At 54.7% G+C, this 19,607-nt stretch overlaps 1 protein-coding gene across 1 annotated transcript in view; it reads left to right on the plus strand.

Annotated features, from left to right (window-relative positions):
• Nucleotides 1–19,607, plus strand: part of kif5ab (kinesin family member 5A, b) — a 53,554-nt gene that overhangs the window by 21,111 nt on the left and 12,836 nt on the right. Inside the window, exons 11-22 of the mRNA XM_069906350.1 lie at nucleotides 226–374; nucleotides 1,566–1,726; nucleotides 2,671–2,739; nucleotides 3,769–3,975; nucleotides 4,705–4,851; nucleotides 8,359–8,547; nucleotides 10,045–10,203; nucleotides 11,747–11,859; nucleotides 12,436–12,537; nucleotides 14,059–14,119; nucleotides 15,140–15,211; nucleotides 16,166–16,270. Of these exons, the coding sequence (XP_069762451.1) occupies nucleotides 226–374; nucleotides 1,566–1,726; nucleotides 2,671–2,739; nucleotides 3,769–3,975; nucleotides 4,705–4,851; nucleotides 8,359–8,547; nucleotides 10,045–10,203; nucleotides 11,747–11,859; nucleotides 12,436–12,537; nucleotides 14,059–14,119; nucleotides 15,140–15,211; nucleotides 16,166–16,270 (1,534 nt within the window). The remainder of the gene's footprint in view (nucleotides 1–225; nucleotides 375–1,565; nucleotides 1,727–2,670; nucleotides 2,740–3,768; nucleotides 3,976–4,704; nucleotides 4,852–8,358; nucleotides 8,548–10,044; nucleotides 10,204–11,746; nucleotides 11,860–12,435; nucleotides 12,538–14,058; nucleotides 14,120–15,139; nucleotides 15,212–16,165; nucleotides 16,271–19,607) is intronic.

The following is a 19,607-nucleotide window of genomic DNA, read 5'->3' on the forward strand; positions in this document are numbered from 1 at the left end:
TCCCCTCTCCCACCTAGCTCTCTCTCCACCCTCTCTCTCTCCCACCTCTCTCTCTCCCCACTTCTCTCGCTCCCTCACCTTTCTCTCGCTCCCCCACATCTCACTCTCCCCAACTCTGTCTCTCTCTCTCTCTCTCTCTCTCTCTCTCTCTCTCCCTCTCCCTCTTCTTCTCCCACCATGACATGGGAAGGGCAAGGAGCATTGATCCCCCCTTATCCACTACAGAGCGAAGACCATAAGGAACATGGCCTCCGTTAACTTGGAGCTAACGGCTGAGGAGTGGAAGTTGAAGTATGAGAAGGAGAAAGAGAAGAACAAATCCCATCGGGACACCATCCGGCTGTTGGAGACAGAGCTCAACAGGTGTCGTGAGGGTATGTTCCCCCTTTCTTCGCCACCCCCCTTCCCTCTTGCCGCCCCTCACCTCTCGCTGATTTCTCCCCCTCCCCTTCCCCCTCGCCCTCCCCTTCCCCCTCGCCCTCCCCTTCCCCCTCGCCCTCCCCTTCCCCCTCGCCCTCCCCTTCCCCCTCGCCCTCCCCTTCCCCCTCGCCCTCCCCTTCCCCCTCGCCCTCCCCTTCCCCCTCGCCCTCCCCTTCCCCCTCGCCCTCCCCTATGCCCTTTCCCCTTCGACACTTCCTTTCCCTTCGCCACGCCCTCCCCCCTCGCCACGCCCTCCCCCCTCGCCACGCCCTCCCCCTCGCCACGCCCTCCCCCCTCGCCACGCCCTTCCCCCTCGCCACGCCCTTCCCCCTCGCCACGCCCTTCCCCCTCACCACGCCCTTCCCCCTCGCCCTCCCCTTCCCCCTCACCCTCCCCTGCCCCTCACCCTCCCCTTCCCCTTCGCTGCCCTTCCCACAGCCCCAACCTGTGGCCCTGAGCAGATCTCCCCTGCATTATCCCCGTCACTGTAACTCCTTCGATCCCAACACCCCTCCCTGTAACAGCTCCTAGTGAAGAGGGAGCGACACGGGGGGCATGTTGAGGAGAAAGGAGATATTGAGTCAGGAGTGGGTAAGAACAAGGGAGGGGATGTGTGGAGGAGGGTGGGAGAGAGGTGCTGATGTGGTCTAGAGGGGTGATGAGGTGGGTGGGGGGGGGAGGTGGAGAGGAGGAATTGGTGCACTCTCAGTAGAGTTGCAGTTTTACCTGATCCTTGCTTTGTGGCTTGGCTCTGAGAGTCCTGGACCATGGTCCGGAACATGCTGATCACCGGTGGAGTCTCCCGATGTTGAGTGCCTTTGGAGTCTCTCTGTGCCCAGCGCCGGTGGACTCCCCGTGTCCAGTGTCAGTGGAGTCTCCCAGTGCCCAGGACTGGTGGTCTCACTGTGCCCAAGCGCCGGTGGAATTTCCCCGTGCCCAGCGCTGGTAGTCTTCCTGTGCCCAGTGCCATTGGAGTCTCCCTGTGCTCAGCATCGGTGGTATCCCTGTGCCCAGTGGCAGTGGTTTCCCCGTGTCCAGGACTGGTGGTCTCCCCGTGCCCAAGGTCACCATGACCCTTGGGATAATCCCTCTGGGGCCATAAGCAGAATCTCCCTGTTAAATTGGTTCCCCACCACTCCCTGCAGGGGAGAGCGGACTCCTGAGTGAACAGCTGGCGGACAAGGATGAGCTCTGCGATGATACCCCGGATCTGGACAACTCCTCCATTGTTATCCACATCTCCAGTGAGGAGAGGCAGAAGTACGAGGAGGAGATTCGGAAACTGTACAAGTACTTGGATGAGAAGGTGTGAAGAAGAGGAAAGGATGGGGGGCAGGGAGGAGGGAGTGTTAGGGGAGGGGGGATAGAGGTGGGGGGAGGGAAAGGGAGGGGGGAGGGACAGGGAGGGGATAACCGTTCCACACACCCACCACCCTCTGTGTGAAGAAGGTGCCCCTCAGGTCCCCTTTAAATCTCTCCCCTTAAACCTGTGCCCTCAAGTTTTAGACTCCCCCATCCTGGGAAAAAGACTGTGACCACCCACCTTATCTGTGCCCCTCATGGTTTTATAAACATCGAGAAGGTCCCCCCTCAGCCTCCTCCACTCCAGGGAGAAAAGTCCCAGCCTCTCCGTGTAACTCCAGCCCTGTGAACATTCTGCCCCCTTTCCAGCTCAGTGAGATCCTTCCCACAGCTGGGTGTCCAGAACTGACCACAATACACCAAGTGTGGTCTCCCCGACGTCTTGGACAGTTGTAATGTCCCTGCTCCTGTACACCCCCTGCCTCCCCACTTCCACAGAGGTGGGTGTCAATAGAGTAGAAAAGTAGGGAGTCATCATAAACCTTCATAAAACTGGAGTCTTGTGCTCAATTCTGGTTTAAACAAGGAATGGAGGAATCATAAGCACTTATTAATAGCCAACGTGGATAGGGTGGGCCAAAACCTCCTCTTTCTGTGCTGCCTGCCTTAGTGTGATTACCAGGACAAGGTCAGGGGCCAAGAAACCTATGTTAATTCGGGCTATGAGCCTCAGGGTTGACAATGGGAATCGGGGAGAGGTTGTCCTGAGGTATTGACCAATGGGAATCAGACAGAGAGAGAGTCCTGAGGTATTGACCAATGGGAATCAGGGAGAGGTTGTCCTGAGGTATTGACCAATGGGAATCAGGGAGAGGTTGTCTAGAGGGCCAAACCTCCTCTTTCTGTGCTGTCTGCCTTAGTGTGATGAATCTCTTCCTCTCCACGCAGGATGACGACATCAACCTTCACAGCCAGATGCTGGAGAAACTCAAATTGCAGATGTTGGATCAGGATGAGGTAAGAGACTAAGGGTTCCAGAGAAGCTGGACAGACCCATCTAATTCCCCTGATTCACATCGGATCATGATTCTTTCTCTGAATCCCATCAAACAATTACTCTGGACAATCTCTTCCTGATTCCCAATGGTCAATACCTCTAGACAACCTCTCCCTGATTCCCATTGGTCAATACCTCAGGACAACCTCTCCCTGATTCCCATTGGTCAATACCTCAGGACACTCTCTCTCTGATTCCCATTGGTCAATACCACAGGACAACCTCTCCCTGATTCCCATTGGTAAAGACCTCAGGATATCCTCTCCTTGATTCCCATTGGTCAATTCCTCTGGACAACCTCTCCCTGATTCCCATTGGTAAATACCTCAGGACATGCTCTCCCTGATTCTGGAGATACAGAGGAGACAGCAGACAGTGGAACCTGGAGCCAAACACAATCTGCTGGAGGAACTCAGGGTCAAGCAGCGTCTGTAGGAGAAAAAAAAAAGGTGGATTGGAGAGGTTTAATGGGATTGAGATTGTGATTGGGTCGGGAGAGATGATTGGAACAGGAGGATTTAATGGGATTGGGCGAGATTTGATGGGATGGGGAGGGTTTGACTGGATCAGGATTGAATCTGGATAGTTTGATGGGATTGGGATTGGATTGAGAGGGATTTTATGGGATTGGGAGTGTTTTATGGGGTTGGATCTGGAGAGGTTTGATGGGACCCGGATTGGATATGGTTTGATGATGTAGGGATTGGAAATGGAAGGATTTGATGGGATTGGGAAGGTGGAGTAGCCATTTCCAGGGGCAGTTCCATGGGATACCAGAGAATCATAGGTCAGATGGAATTGGGAGATGAGGAAGATGGGTCCCCACAGGGAGTAGCTAGGAACTGGAACCCATTACCTGAAAGTATTCTGGAAGCAGCCCCATTTGTAGTTATCTGAAGGAGAGATTGGGGGTGGGAAGGAGGAAATCTTCAGTGAAGAGACTGGCACTGGGTTGCTGGAGGCCACCCTCATTCCCTCTGTCTCTGCAGCTCCTGGCTTCAGCCCGAGCTGACAACACCAAGATCCAGGAGGAGCTAGGACGGCTTCAGACAGAGAATGACAGCGCCAAGGAGGAGGTGAAGGAGGTCCTCCAGGCACTGGAGGAGCTGGCCATCAACTTTGACCAGAAGACCCTAGAGGTGGAGGAGATGACCAAGCAGAACGGGCTGTTGGCTAATGAACTGACCAATAAGATGGTGTGTGGCTTTCAATCCCCGTAACCCAGTGCATCCCGGAATGTGGCTGGGTATTGCATGGGGACAGGGGTCAGTCCAGCCCTCGCACAGACCTCTTGGCTGGTCACCAGGATTTCTTCTTCCTCCCCTCTCCTCTCCCTCCCTCTTTCCATCCTCTCCCCTCCTTCCCTCCACCCCCTCTCCCTCCCACTTCCCTTCCCTTCCTCTTTCCCTCCATCTCTCTCCCTCTCTTTTTTCATCCTCTCCCCTCCCTCCTACCCTTTCTCCTTCCTCTCCTTCCTACCCTTTCTCCTCTTCCCCTCCTTCCCCCATTTGGACAGATCCTTGCCTAGACAAGGCAGAGAAGGAGAGGGTCCTGATGAGGACAGATGGGGGGGGGCAGTGTTGATGGGCTGAAGGGCCCATTTCTGTGCTGACCCACTCTCTGACTATGAAGGCCCATCTTCTTTCCGAACCTCTTGCTGCACCTTCCTGCTAACTTGGTCACAGAGTTGTACGGTCCTTCAGCCCAACCGCTCCCGGCTGACCCAGTCCCCTACCTGGACTGGTCCTCTTTCCCTGCATTTGGCCCATCTCCCTCTAAACCTTTCCCTTTTCCCAACCACGGACCTGTCCCAATGCCTGTTAAAAGGTGTAATTGTGCCCACCTCCTGTGGCAGCTCGTTCCACACACCCCTGCACACATGATGTGTGCACACTTCCCTGTTAAACCGCTGTGTTTGTCTGCAGGCAGCACTGATGGGCTTGGAATCAGAGCTCCGTCGCACCCAGGAACTGAGCAACCACCAGAAGGCACGGGTGACTGACATGCTGAGCAATCTCCTCAAGGACCTGGCTGACTTCAGCCATATCCTGGGCAGCGCAGAATGGAAGGTGGTGAGCAACCTGCGATGGCAGTGTTGGGCTGGACCAGCGTTCGGTCGAGGGACTAGTCCCCACACCAGGGAGAGGGGGGAATCTGTCCCCCACAAATAAATACAGAGACACATTCCCCGGGATCCCCTGTAAACACCGACATACTCCCCGGGCCCCCTGTAAACACTGCAACACTCCCTAGGACCCCCTGTAAACACTGCAACACTCCCTGGGACCCCCTGTAAACACTGACACTCTCCTTGGGACCCCCTGTAAACACTGACACTCTCCTTGGGAACCCCTGTAAACACTGACACACCACCTGGGACCCCCTGTAAACACTGACACACTCCCACGGACCTCCTGTAAAGTCTGACACACTCCCCAGGACCCCTTGTAAACATCAACACACTCCCTGGGACCCCCTATAAACACCCACACTCTCCTGTAAACGCCGGCACACTCCCCGGGACCTCCTGTAAACACCCACACTCTCCTGTAAACGCTGGCACACTCCCCGGGACCTCCTGTAAACACCCACACTCTCCTGTAAACGCCGGCACACTCCCCGGGACCTCCTGTAAACACCTACACTCTCCTGTAAACGCCTGCACACTCCCCGGGACCTCCTGTAAACACCCACACTCTCCTGTAAACGCTGGCACACTCCCCGGGACCTCCTGTAAACGCCGGCACACTCCCCGGGACCTCCTGTAAACACACACACTCTCCTGTAAATGCTGGCACACTCCCCGGGACCTCCTGTAAACACCCACACTCTCCTGTAAACGCCGGCACACTCCCCAGGACCTCCTGTAAACACCCACACTCTCCTGTAAACGCTGGAACACTCCCCGGGACCTCCTGTAAACGCCGGCACACTCCCCGGGACCTCCTGTAAACACCCACACTCTCCTGTAAATGCTGGCACACTCCCCGGGACCTCCTGTAAACGCCGGCAAACTCCCCGGGACCTCCTGTAAATGCCGGCACACTCCCCGGGACCTCCTGTAAATGCCGGCACACTCCCCGGGACCTCCTGTAAACATCGACACACTCCCCGGGACCTCCTGTAAACATCGACACACTCCCCGGGACCTCCTGTAAACGCTGGCCCACTCCCCGGGACCTCCTGTAAACGCCGGCACACTCCCCGGGACCTCCTGTAAACACCCACACTCTCCTGTAAACGCTGGCACACTCCCCGGGACCTCCTGTAAACACCCACACTCTCCTGTAAACGCTGGCTCACTCCCCGGGACCTCCTGTAAACGCCGGCACACTCCCCGGGACCTCCTGTAAACACCCACACTCTCCTGTAAACGCTGGCACACTCCCCGGGACCTCCTGTAAACGCTGGCACACTCCCCGGGACCTCCTGTAAACGCCGGCACACTCCCCGGGACCTCCTGTAAACATCGACACACTCCCCGGGACCTCCTGTAAACATCGACACACTCCCCGGGACCTCCTGTAAACGCTGGCACACTCCCCGGGACCTCCTGTAAACACCGGCACACTCCCCGGGACCTCCTGTAAACGCCGGCACACTTCCCGGGACCTCCTGTTAACGCTGGCACACTCCCCGGGACCTCCTGTTAACGCTGGCACACTCCCCGGGACCTCCTGTAAACGCCGGCACACTCCCCGGGACCTCCTGTAAACATCGACACACTCCCCGGGACCTCCTGTAAACGCCGGCACACTCCCCGGGACCCCCTGTAAACACCGGCACTCTCCCTTGTAAACAACGACACACTCCCCAGGAACCCCTGTAAACACCCACACACTCCTGTAAATGCCAGCACACTCCCCGGGACCTCCTGTAAACGCCGACACACTCCCTGGGACCCCCTGTAAACGCCGACACACTCTCCTGTAAACACTGACATACTCCCCGGGACCCCCTGTAAACACTGGCACACTCCCCGGGACCCCCTGTAAACACTGGCACACTCCCCGGGACCCCCTGTAAACGCTGGCACACTCCCCGGGACCTCCTGTAAACGCCGGCACACTCCCCGGGACCTCCTGTAAACACCCACACTCTCCTGTAAATGCTGGCACACTCCCCGGGACCTCCTGTAAACGCCGGCAAACTCCCCGGGACCTCCTGTAAATGCCGGCACACTCCCCGGGACCTCCTGTAAACATCGACACACTCCCCGGGACCTCCTGTAAACATCGACACACTCCCCGGGACCTCCTGTAAACGCTGGCCCACTCCCCGGGACCTCCTGTAAACGCCGGCACACTCCCCGGGACCTCCTGTAAACACCCACACTCTCCTGTAAACGCTGGCACACTCCCCGGGACCTCCTGTAAACACCCACACTCTCCTGTAAACGCTGGCTCACTCCCCGGGACCTCCTGTAAACGCCGGCACACTCCCCGGGACCTCCTGTAAACACCCACACTCTCCTGTAAACGCTGGCACACTCCCCGGGACCTCCTGTAAACGCTGGCACACTCCCCGGGACCTCCTGTAAACGCCGGCACACTCCCCGGGACCTCCTGTAAACATCGACACACTCCCCGGGACCTCCTGTAAACATCGACACACTCCCCGGGACCTCCTGTAAACGCTGGCACACTCCCCGGGACCTCCTGTAAACACCGGCACACTCCCCGGGACCTCCTGTAAACGCCGGCACACTTCCCGGGACCTCCTGTTAACGCTGGCACACTCCCCGGGACCTCCTGTTAACGCTGGCACACTCCCCGGGACCTCCTGTAAACGCCGGCACACTCCCCGGGACCTCCTGTAAACATCGACACACTCCCCGGACCTCCTGTAAACGCCGGCACACTCCCCGGGACCCCCTGTAAACACCGGCACTCTCCCTTGTAAACAACGACACACTCCCCAGGAACCCCTGTAAACACCCACACACTCCTGTAAATGCCAGCACACTCCCCGGGACCTCCTGTAAACGCCGACACACTCCCTGGGACCCCCTGTAAACGCCGACACACTCTCCTGTAAACACTGACATACTCCCCGGGACCCCCTGTAAACACTGGCACACTCCCCGGGACCCCCTGTAAACACTGGCACACTCCCGGGACCCCCTGTAAACACTGGCACACTCCCCGGGACCCCCTGTAAACGTCGACACACTCCCCGGGACCCCCGTAAACATCGACACACTCCCCGGGACACCCTGTAAACACCCACACTCTCCTGTAAACACTGGCGCACTCCCCGGGACCTCCTCTAAACGCCGGCACACTCCCCGGGACCCCCTGTAAACGCCGACACACTCCCTGGGATCCCCTGTAAACGCCGACACACTCTCCTGTAAACACTGACATACTCCCCGGGACCACCTGTAAACACTGACACACTCCCCGGGACCCCCTGTAAACACTGGCACACTCCCCGGGACCCCCTGTAAACGTCGACACACTCCCCGGGACCCCCTGTAAACGTCGACACACTCCCCAGGACCCCCTGTAAACTCTGAAGAACTGTCTGAAAGCTGACAAAATTCTCACAGTCGCTCTGTGCCTTGGTCTTCTGGTCAGCCATTAACGCTGAGTGGTGCGATCGAAGAGGAGTTCACTGTAACTCGGCTTTACATCAGCAAGGTGAAATCAGAAGTGAAGATGCTGGTGAAGTGTTGTCGGCAGCTGGAGGACAACCAGAATGAGTGTAACAAGAAGATGGAGGTGTGCTCTCATGAGTTATCCACCTGCCAGCTTCTCATCTCGCAGGTAGGAGCAGAAGCCTTGCCTTTCCCATGTGCAAATGTGTACATCTTCCCCCACTTCCCATCTGTCAGAGACATTGGAATCAGAATTTATTGTCGTGAACACGAAATTCATTGTCTTATGGTGGGGTAAACATTTTCATAAACCACCTTACAAAATAAATAAAAATAGTGCACGAAAAGTCAAAGCAAGGCAGTGTCTGTGGCTCCTTGATCATTCAGGGATCTGATTGGCAGCAGGGAAGAAGCTGTCCTTGTGCTGCTTGTCTTCAGGCTCCTGGACCTCCTTCCCAATGGTGGCATTGACACGAGGCACTGTCTCCAGAAGGCAGCCGACATCGTAAAGACCCCCACCACCCGGGTCACCACCTCTCCTCACTGCTCCCTCCCTGAGGTCCAAGAGCACTCAACCATCACCTGTCAGGCCCTTGACCATAGACTACACTGGGACCACCAAATCACCTACCTGCATGTACCATTTCTTGCATGAACTTGCTTCTGCATCTTTCACTTTAACATCCTTCTCCTCTGTCCCAGCACATTATGTAACATAATGTACACTTCTCTGACTGGAAGAGGCACTTCGGGCAGTTTCTGCTGTAACAAGATCAAACTAGCAACCACAAAGAAGGCCTATCACACAGGGGTAAAGATGAACAATTACTTTATTAATAAAAATTCACCTTCAAACTAATTCAAAATCCCCCCTTTTATAACAATGCCCACTGGTTACTATGCAAATCTCTATAACAGCGTAAAACTAATAAATTCCCCAGCCTAAATATAACATATGTAATTAAAGTCTAAGCTACACTTCCAACCAGCCCACAGAAAAACTTAGACACAAAACACACACAAAACTTCGATCTCAACCAAAGCAAAGATCATAAACAAAATTTAGTTTCTTTGGTGAACTGAAGCCAAAAGATCTTTGAGAGAGAGAGAGAGAGAGAGAGAGAGAGAGAGAACAAAATTCGAAGTTGTCTTGTGTTGCTGCAGAGAGAGGAACAATGACTTGGTCCAGATCCTTCTGGCTGCCTTCAGAATGTTCATCCCTTTTAAAATGCCCAACATTCTAAACTGTCTTACAGATGACTCATGCTCTGGGCTTCCTTCCACTCCACAGCACACCCAGTGGTGGTTTATCATCCAAGTCCAGAAATCTTTAGATAATTTTCTGCACATGCTCAGTCCATCTCCCACTCTCAGCAGTCCACCTTCACCTTGGCTCTCTAAGGCAAACTGCCACTTTTTAACATAAAACCACAACACATAGGCTAATACACAACACAGAACTCTGTAACACTGCCGATGGCGAATCTGCCTGCTAGTCAGCAACCGAGGGCATGTTCTATGACATGACAGTGAATTGAATGGAGAGAGGGTGCATCTCACGTAGCTGGGTAGCCACAGCAGTTGTGAGTGTCAGGGCATGTGCGCTGCACTGCTGTGTATGACGAGAACCTCTCCTCCTTTCTGACGGAGGCCGTTGACATTTCAGCACGAGGCAAAGATTCGCTCACTCTCGCAGTCCACCCAGACCACAGAGCTGAGGAAACGACAGCTGGAGGAAGCGTGGGACGCCCTCAACGAGGAGGTCACCCGGCTACAGACCCAGGGTAACCCACCTCCCATCCTGTCCTATGGGGGAAGGGAGGAGGTGAGGGGTGAATGAGGTTCTATGGGGGGGGGGCTGAGGGGGGAATGAGGTCCTGTGGGGGGGTGAGGGGTGAACCTCCTCCTGTCCCTGCCCCCTTTGATGGAATCTCTCCCTGCAGATCCCATGGGTGCTGTGTGTGGGAGCCAAGTTCCTGACCCAGGTGGTCCCACGGACGGAGTGAAGGTGTGTACAGGGCGAGGGGGTGGCAGACGGACCAGGCTATGAGCGATGGGGCTGGGGAACGAGGAGAACTGAATGGAGGCCAAGATCCTTCTGTTCTATAACACTCCCATCTTCACTACAATGTCCATGACCTAACCCCCCCCCCAGTATTAACCCGTCACTGACCTACCTCCCCTGTATTACCCGTCACCGACCTATCCCCCCGTATTACCCCATCACTGACCTACCCCCCGTATTACCCCGTCACTGACCTACCTCCCCTGTATTACCCCGTCACCGACCTATCCCCCTGTATTACCCCGTCAACAATCTACTCTCTGTATTACCCCGTCAACAACCTACCCTCTGTATTACCCCGTAACTGACCTACCCCTGTATTACCCCGTCACCGACCTACCCCCCCGTAGTACCGTCATTGACCTACCCCCATTACCTCATCACTGACCAACCCCCCATATTACCCCGTCAACAACCTACTCTCTCCATATTACCCCGTCAACAACCTACTCTCTGTATTACCCCATCAACAACCTACCCTCTGTATTACCCCATAACTGACCTACCCCCTGTATTATCCCATCACCGACCAACCCTCCCTCTATTACCCCGTCACAGACCTACCTCCCCCGTATTACACTGTCACTGACCTACCTCCCCCGTATTACACTGTCACTGACCTACCTCCCCGTATTACCCCGTCACTGACCTACCCCTGTATTTACCCCGTCACTGACCTACCTCCCCATATTACCCCGTCACTGACCTACCCCCATATTTACCCCATCACTGACCTACCTCCCCTGTATTACCCCAGCACCAAATCCCCCCCCACATATTACCGTCACTGACCTACCCCCCCGTATTACCCTGTCACTGACCTACCTCCCAGTATTACCCTGTCACTGACCTACCTTCCAGTATTACCCCGTCACTGACCTACCTCTCACCGTATTACCCCGTCACTGACCTACCCCCCGTATTACCCCATCACTGACCTACCCCCGTATAATCGCACCAACCTACCCCGCTGTATTACCCCGTCCCTGACCTACCTCTCACCATATTACCCCCCCCCCCATATGAGCCTGTCACTGACCTACCTCCCCGTATTACCTTGTCACAGGCCTACACCCCCTGTATTACCCTGTCACCAACCTACAGCCCGTATTATTATCACTGACCTATCCTCCCCGTATTACCCCGTCACCGATCTACCCCCGTGTTACCCCATTCGTGGTATCCCCCTGTCAGACCCCTTTGACATTGGGTCACACACAGATCCCTCTTCCCCCATCCTCTCTGCCTCGTCCCCTTTCCCCCACCCCTCTGCCACTGATCTCTCTGCCCCTGTCCCTGACAGGTGACGACAGGGCGACAGCGGATCCAGATCCATGGAGAGAAGCAGCAGAATCTGTCAGCTCGTCTTAGGGATGAGATCACTGAGAAGCAGAAGGACATTGAAGAGCTGAAAGAGTGAGGGGGGAGGGGGTGGTGAGGAAGGAGGGGAAGTGAGGGGGTTGGAGGGAGGGGGAATAAGGGGATGGAGGGGAAGAAGGGGGAGGGAGGAGTGAGGGGATGGAGGGAGGGGGAGTGAGGGGATGGCATGAGGGAATGGGAGGGAGGGATGGGGAGGGATGGGATGGAAGGAGAGTGATGAGATGGAGTAAGGGGATGGAGGAAGGGGAGAGATGAGATGGGAGGGAGTGAGGGGATGGGAGGGAGTGAGGGGATGGAGGGAGGGTGAGTGATGGGATGGAGTGAGGAGGGGTGAGGGGGATGGAGGGTGAGGGATGGAGGGTGGAGGAGTGGGGGATGGAGGGAGGGGAGTGAGGGGATGGCGTGAGGGGATGGAAGGAGGGTGAGAGAGGGGATGGAGGGAGGGGGAGAGATGGGATGGAAGGGAATGGAGGGAGAGTGATGGGATGGAAGGAGGGGGATGGAGGGAGGGCAAGTGATGGGATGGAGTGAGGGGGGTGAGGGGGTGGAGGGAGGCAGAGTGAGGAGTAGTGCAGCCCGGGCCCTGTCTGTGACTCCTGATCACTCCCACAGCCGGAATGTGCAGCTGAACCTGGAGTTGGAGAAAGTTCGTGCTGAGTTTGACAAGTTGAAAAGAGAGCAGCGGGAAAAAAATAAAAAACTTCAGGAGCTGACGTAAGTTTGGGGTCTCATTCATTGCTATATTCAGTGATAGGGGCTGTTTTGAGGAACCCAACCCCTGTTCATCTCATCCAGAGTCCAGCATAGAGGACACAGTGCAGGGGTACAGAATGAGAACAACAACATTTCACCTGTTGGAGGTTCATGCAGGAATCTGATCACAGCAGGAAGGAATCTGTCCCTGAATCTGGGGTGGGGCGCGTGATCTCACACTCCAGAATCTTCTCCCCTACTGTGGCCAGGGTGCAACACGTCCATTAATATGTTGGCTTCTTCCCTGAGTTAGCGGGAGGTGTAATCAGAGAAGGAGGTGTGATTAGGTGTAGACGGGGTTGATGGAGGGGAGGAGGTGTGATGAGGTGTAGACAGGGTCATTGGAAGTGTGAAATACAACGTGTTCACAAGCACCAGTCAGGAGACAAAGTCTTGGAGAACAAGTTCGATTTTATTTCGGGTCTGCAGAGCTGGGTGTCTCTTAGTCCCTAGACACACCAGAGGTCCAGAATCATCACTCTTGTACAGTCACATGCTCAACATCACCACACCTCCAATCGGAATTTCAATACATTACAACCTTCCCCTTTTCCCTCTCATCCCTGCAGATACCACACAGTCCCTCCCTCATCATACATTATATTAATTAGGCTGTCTCATCATTAGGAGCGTCTGTTAATATTCATGTCTTCATTAAGCAAGTGCAATGGTTGGAACCAGACTCTTTTGTCCTTGAGGCTTCTGATACGAAAGGGGCCCACTAGTTAGTACTGTCTGTTCTCGTATTCCATCACCTTTCACAGAATGGTGCTAGTTTAATAATCTCCAGCCATTTTTCACAGGAGGGGAGGGGGTGTGATAGTTCTAGATGGGGTCGATGGAGGGGAGGGGGTGTGATGAGGTGTTGATGGAGGGGAGGGGGTGATGAGGTGTAGAAGGGGTCAACTGAGGGGTGGGGGTGATGAGATGCAGACGGGGATGAAGAAGAAGGGGTTTGATTAGGTGTGAAGAGGATGGAGGGGCTGAGGAGTGTGGGATGGAGGGGGTGAGGAGGGTGGGTGAGGAGGGTGGGTGAGGATGGGGGTGAGGAGGGTGGGGGAGGATGGAGGGGGGAGGATGGAGGGGGTGAGGAGGGTGGGTGAGGATGGAGGGCATGAGGAGGGTGGGTGAGGATGGAGGGCGTGAGGAGGGTGGGTGAGGATGGAGGGCGTAAGGAGGGTGGGTGTGGATGGAGGAGAGGAGGGTGGGTGAGGATGGAGGTGGGTGAGGAGGATGGAGGGGGTGAGGAGTGGGTGTGGGATGGGAGGAGTGTGGGTGAGGATGGAGGGGATGAGGAGGGTGGGTGAGGAAGGTGGGTGAGGTTGGAGGGGGAGGAGGGTTGGTGAGGATGGAGGGTGTGAGGAGTGTGGGTGAGGATGGAGGGGAGGAGGGTGGGTAAGGTGGAGTGGGAGGAGAGTGGGGGAGGAGGGTTTAATGAGTGTTGTCTGTTCCTCTCATTGTCTCCCCTTCCTCCCAGCGCAGATTCCTCCACGAGAAGCAGGAACAGTCCCAGCAGGATCTTAAAGGACTTGAAGAAACTGTTGTGAGTTGAAGGGAGAGAGAGAGATAGTAGGGAGAGGTGGGAATTGGGTTTTGGGGAGAGGGTTCAGTGAGGGGGAGGGTTCAGTGAGGGAGGTTGGGGCAGGGAGAGGGGGGCGGGTTATTGGAGAGGGGACAGTGAGAAGGAGAGGGTGGGGAAAGGTGAGGGGACAGAGTGGGGGGGCAGTGAGGGGGAGGGGGCAGGGAGGGAATGGGGAGGGGGCAGTGAGGGTGACCGGGCAGTGAGGGGTGTTGAAGATGCAGTGGGAGGGAAGAAGGCTGTTGAGAGGGAGGTGTGGTGATAGAGGGGTTGAGGAGTGTGGGTGAGGATGGAGGGGAGGGGTGTGGGTGAGGATGGAGGAGGTTGAGGAGTATGGGTGAGGATGGAGGAGGTTGAGGAGTATGGGTGAGGATGGAGGAGGTTGAGGAGGATGGGTGAGGTTGAGGAGGATGGGTGAGGATGGAGGGGAGGAGTGTGGGTGAGGATGGAGGGGAGGAGTATGGGTGAGGATGGAGGAGGTTGAGGAGTATGGGTGAGGATGGAGGAGGTTGAGGAGGATGGGTGAGGTTGAGGAGGATGGGTGAGGATGGAGGGGAGGAGTGTGGGTGAGGATGGAGGGGAGGAGTGTGGGTGAGGATGGAGGGGGTGTGGATGGAGGGGGTGTGGAGTGTGGGTGAGGATGGAGGAGATTGAGGAGTATGGGTGAGGATGGAGGGGGTGAGGAGAGTGCGTGAGAATGGAGGGGATTGGGGGTGAGTATGGAGGGGTGGAGGAGTGTGGGTGAGGATGGAGGGGATGAGGGGATCAGGGTGAGGATGGAGGGGATCGGGGTGAGGATGGAGGGGATCGGGGTGAGGATGGAGGGGATCGGGGTTGAGGATGGAGTGGGGTCAGGATGTGAGGGAGAAGTGGGGAGAGGTGAGGAGAGGGGTGACGAGCTACATAAACATAACCCAGCCAGAGTGGTGAATGCTCCAGGCGATGATCCCTTTACTGAGACCTCATTCTCCCTTCTCTCTTTAGGCACGAGAACTTCAAACTCTTCATAACTTACGAAAACTTTTTGTCCAGGAGCTCAGCAGCCGTGTCAGGACCGTAAGTGTTGAGGTGAATGCGGTGCCGGTTTGGGCCACATAGTCTCTCAACCATGTCTTCCTGTATGTGTGTGTGAATCGACCCTGGAGATTGTATGTGTGAACGTGTCAAGTGTGAGTGTCTCTGAGAGAGTGTGCGGGGTGTGAACGTGTCAAGTGTGAGTGTCCCTGAGAGGGTGTGTACGTGTCAAGTGTGAGTGTCCCTGAAAGTGAGTTGGTGTGTAGGGAGTGAAAGTGTCGAGTGTGAGTGTCTCTGAGAGAGTGAGTGGGTGTGTGGGGTGTGTACGTGTCGAGCTTGTGTGTGTCTGAGTGAATGGGAGTGCAGGGAGTGAACTAGTTGAGTATGATTGTCCCTGAGAGAGTGAGTAGGTGTGTGGGCTGTGAAAGTGTCGAGTGTGAGTGCCCCTGAGAGAGTGAGTGGGTGTGTACGTGTCAAGCTTGAGTGTGTCTGAGAGTGAATGGGTGTGTGAACCTGTCGAGTGTGTGTCCTTGAGAAGTGAGTAGTTGGGTGGGTTGTGTACGTGTCAAGTGTGAGTGTCCCTGGGAGAGTGAGTGGGTTTCTAGGGTGTGTATGTGTCAAGTGTGAGTGTGTCCCTGAGTGAGTGGGTGTGAACGTGTCGAGTGTGTGTCCCTGAGAAGTGAGTGGGTATGTACATGTTGAGTGTGAGTGTCCCTGAGAGGGTGAGTGGGGAGGACTGGTGGAGGGAGTGGGGGGAGGAGATGGTTGACGGGGTGCTGGGAGGGGGGAGCTGTTGGTGGGAGCAGGGATGACTGGGGGAAGGAGTGAGGGAAGGGGGTGCTGGGAGCAGAGAGAACGGGGAGGGAGTGGGGGAGGTGAAGGGGAGGGGTTGCTTGGAGCAGTGAGGACTGGGGGAGGGAATGGGGGGAGGGGTGCTGGGATTCCTCATCGCACCAACTCACTCGAATCCTGAGCATGGATCATGTCCCTGACCAGAACACAGACCTGGAACCTGACAACTGCGCAGAGCGTGGCTCGCAGAAGCAGAAGATCTCCTTTCTGGAGAACAACTTGGATCAACTTACTAAGGTGCACAAACAGGTAAACGTCACGGTTCAGGAAATAGGGGATATTCAATCCTGATCTCTGGAAAGGGAAGGTTAGAGGTCAGCAAGAAGTGGCAGGCCACTGAATGACAAAAATCCTCTCAAGTTATACAGTTCAGGGAATAGCAAGCTAAAATACCTCCTTTCCCAATGTGAGATGGGCTAAATGGCCTCCAGTACAGGTGTAACAGGCTGGAGAGGGGCTAACGGCCTCTTGTCTCAGTGTAACAGGCTGAAGAGGTGCTTAATGACCTTCTGTCGCAGTGTAACAGGCTGCAGAGGGGCTGAACGGCCTCCTGTCCTGGTGTTACAGGCTGCAGAAGGGCTGAATGGCCTCCTGTTCCAATGAGAAATAACTCTGTTGCTTCTCCCACTCCACGAGGAGTGGCCACCCATAACTTATAGAAAGGCTCCAATCCAGTGATGACCTCCCAATCCCCATCAGATCATCCATTGCCCCTTAGCCTGTCTGTGCCGTACTTCAGTCAAGAAGTCGTCTCTCACAGCCATGGGCAATGACATTTCTCCTGGCAGTGTCGGAGGCTGAGGGGGGACCTTGCAGAGGTTTATAAAAGCCCGAGGCTGGGATTTATCTCCTGGATGGTAGTCAGCTGAGGGAGGGGATGTGATCAAGGTCGAGTGCTGGGAGGATCCAGGGGGGCTGCCCCATTGGTCGGCTTCTACAGCCTATAATTCGATGAGTGGGGGAAGGGTGTATTCTGACCACAAATGAGCAGCAGGGTTGGCCTTTGGCTTGGATCAACGTTCCCTGGCTGCCATTCTCATGAGCACTCTCACCTGGTGCTGAAACTGTTGTGATTGTGAGGGGTCTGCCCTTCTGCTGAACACAAGCATTCCTCTTCTCTTTTTGGGGCCAGTTTTGCTGATTCATTCTGTTGGCTTCTGCCCCCAGTCATACTTTGTCTCTGCCAGTTACCTTTTTGACTTTATGGCCTACTAGAATATTCAGGCCTCTGCTTCTCAAGGGGTGTGATAAAAATCCCAGCACCATGTCCCAGCCTAGCTGCACCATCTCACCAGTGGAGCCTCTTCGATCTGCCTTCCTCGGGGCAACAGCCCCTCCACTTTTTCCATCCGTGGGCCTCAAATTCTCTGCAGGTTTCTAAAGGGATCAGGATCTAGTTGTGCCTGTGGTGGTTCAGTGGCCTCTTGTCTGGCTCCCGGCCCCACTTCTGCTTCTCTGTCCAAACTTTTAATGGGATCTCCTTGTGAAAATTCATCACAGTGCCCTTCCACCATTCCATAAAATAAGAAACGGGGGAAGAAGTTGGCTACTCGGCCCATCGAGCCTGCTCCCCCATTCAGTGAGATAACAGGTGATTTGACTCCACTTCCCCCATCTCCCCTAATTCCCCAACTGTTCAAAAATCTATCTCTCTGTGACTTCAGTACATGTAATGAAGTAGCCCCCACTTGGGCAGAGAATCCCACAGATTCCAGACTCTCTGGGAGAAGCAGCTCCTCCTCATCTCCATCCTGAATCTACTCCCAGAGAATCCCACAGATTCCCCACTCTCTGGGAGAAGCAGCTCCTCCTCATCTCCATCTTGAATCTACTCCCAGAGAATCCCACAGATTCCCCACTCTCTGGGAGAAGCAAATCCTCCTCATCTCCATCCTAAATCTACTCCCCTGAACCTTGAGGCTCCGTCCCCTCATTCTAGTCTCATCTCCCCTTGGAAACAACCTCCTGCTTCCATCTGATCTGTTCCCTTCATCGTTTTATGGCTCTATAAGACTCCCCTCACCCTTCTGAGTACAGTCCCAGGTGACTGCCCACAGGCTCACCCCCTCATCTCTGAACCAACCTGGTGAGCCCCCTCTGCACCACCTCCATAGCCAGTCTATCCTTTCTCCAGTGAGGAGACCAGAACTGCATGGGTCCTCACCAGGACCCTGTCCAGCTGCAGTAGAATGTCCCTGCTCTGAAATCCCATCCATCAAGCAATGAAGGTCATCAACCCATTTGCCTTCCTGATGACCTGCTGCACTTGCCAACCAACTTTTGGTGATTAACACACAAACCCTTCCCTCTGCACAGCCACACGCTGCCATTGTTTACCGCGGGAATAATACGCAAGCTGCCATCGTTTACACTGGGAACAATCTGCACAGTCATCTTTTACCACAGGAATAATCCTCAAGCTGCCATCTTTTACCGCGGGAATAATCCGCACGCTGCCATCGTTTACCATGGGAACAATCCGCAACCTGCCATCATTTACTGTGGGAACAATCCACACCCTGTCCTGGTTTACCACGGGAACAATCCACACCCTGCCATAATTTACGGGAATAATCCGCACACTGTCATTGTTTACAGCAGAAACAATAGTCAGATGTTCGACTGTTTTGTCTAGACGGGGATGGTCTCACATTCACCACATCAGATACTGTTTATTGTCACAGAATAAAACAAATGCATCTGAACCCACCTTTACAGTCACTCTGCCCCCCCCTTCTTACAGTCAGTGTGGGCCCACCACCCCCTTACAGTCTGTCTGGCCCCCCCTTACAGTCTGTCTAGGCTCCCCTTTCCCCTTACAGTCACTGTATATGTTCAGGAAAGTTCTTTGCTTTAACAGTCCAATCTCCCTTTTCCAAGTTCACCGGTATCAGGCAATTCTTATACTGTGCACAGAATTTAACATTTATGAATTTTCACCAGGCTTTGGTGCTTAAAGGTAATTGGTTACCGCTCAGGAAGTTTCTTGTCGGTTTCAGAGAGAAATTTGTTACTCGTTGGACACAAACACAAACTGATTTCCTCCTATCAGTCCTTTCAGTGTCTTGCTGAAGAAACTTGCCCCATCATGGTTTTTCCAAATGATAACCCAGGTCACCACAGAGTTCCTCTTGTTTCCCTTATTTCAGGTGAAACACTCTAGCCAGCCATTTCCTCTTGTAAGGACTACAAGGGTTTTGAACAGGCTGAACTGAGAACTCTCAACCCTTCTTCAAAATGGGGTTTTCAATTAGCTACCAGCTGGCCATGTTACAAGGCAGAAGTGACTTCTCTCCCTCTTTCTACGAGAAGAATCCTTTGTTTTCTTTCCTCTCTCTCTGCTTGTAAAAGCCACAACCCCTCTCAAAGCTCCAAATCCAATCTTTGAAAGATCTTTATCAGCACGAGCCTGAACTTCTCCATCTGCACCTACTTCTGAAGTTCCTTCCAAAGCAGTTCCATTGTCTTTTCCAAAGCCACAGGTGTCTGAATGTTTGGCTTCAGCCAAGCTCTTGCATTTTAAATGAGAGGTGAAGTGTAAGTATCTGTTTGTGAAGTGACCTACACTGAACCCCCCCACAATCTA

This window comes from Narcine bancroftii, chromosome 12, assembly GCF_036971445.1.
Source record: "Narcine bancroftii isolate sNarBan1 chromosome 12, sNarBan1.hap1, whole genome shotgun sequence".
NCBI lineage: Eukaryota > Metazoa > Chordata > Chondrichthyes > Torpediniformes > Narcinidae > Narcine > Narcine bancroftii.